We start from the raw sequence: 1,254 nt of genomic DNA, 5'->3' as shown, positions 1-1,254 counted from the left end.
GTGTATTGCTATCCTTCAGAATAACCCACTAAAGTGATCAATCAATTTGGGTTAATAGGTATTTAAATATAATCATGGGGTTATATGTGCAGATACCAGGTTGTAATTGTAATTTGATGAGGGACCAAATTACAAATATACAACACCTATAAATAAGGGGTTATGGTCCCTAACATAGGGTTACATTCTCTAATTCTCTTCACCCCTATCTAGAGAGAAATTTGGTTAGAGAAACCCTAAGGTTAGAAGATCATCAAAACCCTAATCAGGTTTTCTTCAATGGATTCAGGTATATTCTTCCGCACCTTTTGATTCTTATTAATCTCTATGAATTAATCATGGCTTTAAGGTTTATATCTCAAGTTTTTATTAGATCTAACATGGATCGCGTAGCTTCAACTGTCACCAATACTAGCAAATATAACCACTATACAGTCAGCATTGTTGAAAGGCTAATTAGCTTGAGATACCTATAGAAAGAGAGAGAGTGTGTGTGTGTGTGAGAGATGGGTCGTTGGATAAAACCGGAGGTGTATCCGTTGATGGCTGCCATGGCCTTCGTGTCAGGTCTCTGTGCTTTCCAGCTCACTCGCAATGTTCTCATGAATCCTGATGTCAGGTACAAAGCTATCGAGTTTATGTAAATGAACATAGACAATAGTATGTTTATTTTGAGACCTGATCCAATGTAGAAAGTCAGTTTTATTTTCACATAAAACGTCTAACTATGACTTATTTTTGGTTAATTAGTCTTGGTTACGGAATTTTACAGGATCAACAAAGCTCATCGAACGATGGCAGTGCTGGAGAATGCTGAAGAAGGGGAGAAGTACAGCCAGCACAGCTTTCGCAAATTTCTCAGTCACCGCCGTCCCGAAGTCATGCCTGCACTCAACCGGCTCTTTTCGGACACTAACAACAACTGAACGTATCAGATAAACGTATACTTTCTAGTTATATTGGAAGATATGTCACGTACTTTATAATATTATGTGTTTCTCTTTGTAATTTGATGTGTGATTTGACATGTTTTACCACCTCTTTTGTTATTTATGTATCAAGAAGTTTGATAGAAGTAAACAATGTGAGAATGAAATTGATCTCTAGTGAAAGATGCTAGAATTTTTTTCCTTTCTTTTAGATAAACATAAGTAAACAATGTGAGAAAGAAATTGATCTCTAGTGATGCTAGATTGTTTTTTCCTTTTCTTTAGATAAACATCTGAGATTAAACCACTGCACGGGGCTGGTAAA

At 36.3% G+C, this 1,254-nt stretch overlaps 1 protein-coding gene across 1 annotated transcript; it reads left to right on the top strand.

Annotated features, from left to right (window-relative positions):
• LOC109832327 lies at positions 507-926 on the top strand. Its single transcript, XM_020399735.1, has 2 exons — positions 507-619; positions 773-926. The coding sequence occupies exons 1-2, from the start codon at positions 507-509 to the stop codon at positions 924-926; spliced, it is 267 nt and encodes an 88-aa protein (XP_020255324.1).

Source organism: Asparagus officinalis, chromosome 3 (assembly GCF_001876935.1).
Source record: "Asparagus officinalis chromosome 3, Aspof.V1, whole genome shotgun sequence".
NCBI classification, from domain to species: Eukaryota; Viridiplantae; Streptophyta; class Magnoliopsida; order Asparagales; family Asparagaceae; genus Asparagus; species Asparagus officinalis.
The sequence above is the reverse complement of the archived record's forward strand: the minus strand, read 5'-3'. Positions and strand labels throughout refer to the sequence as shown.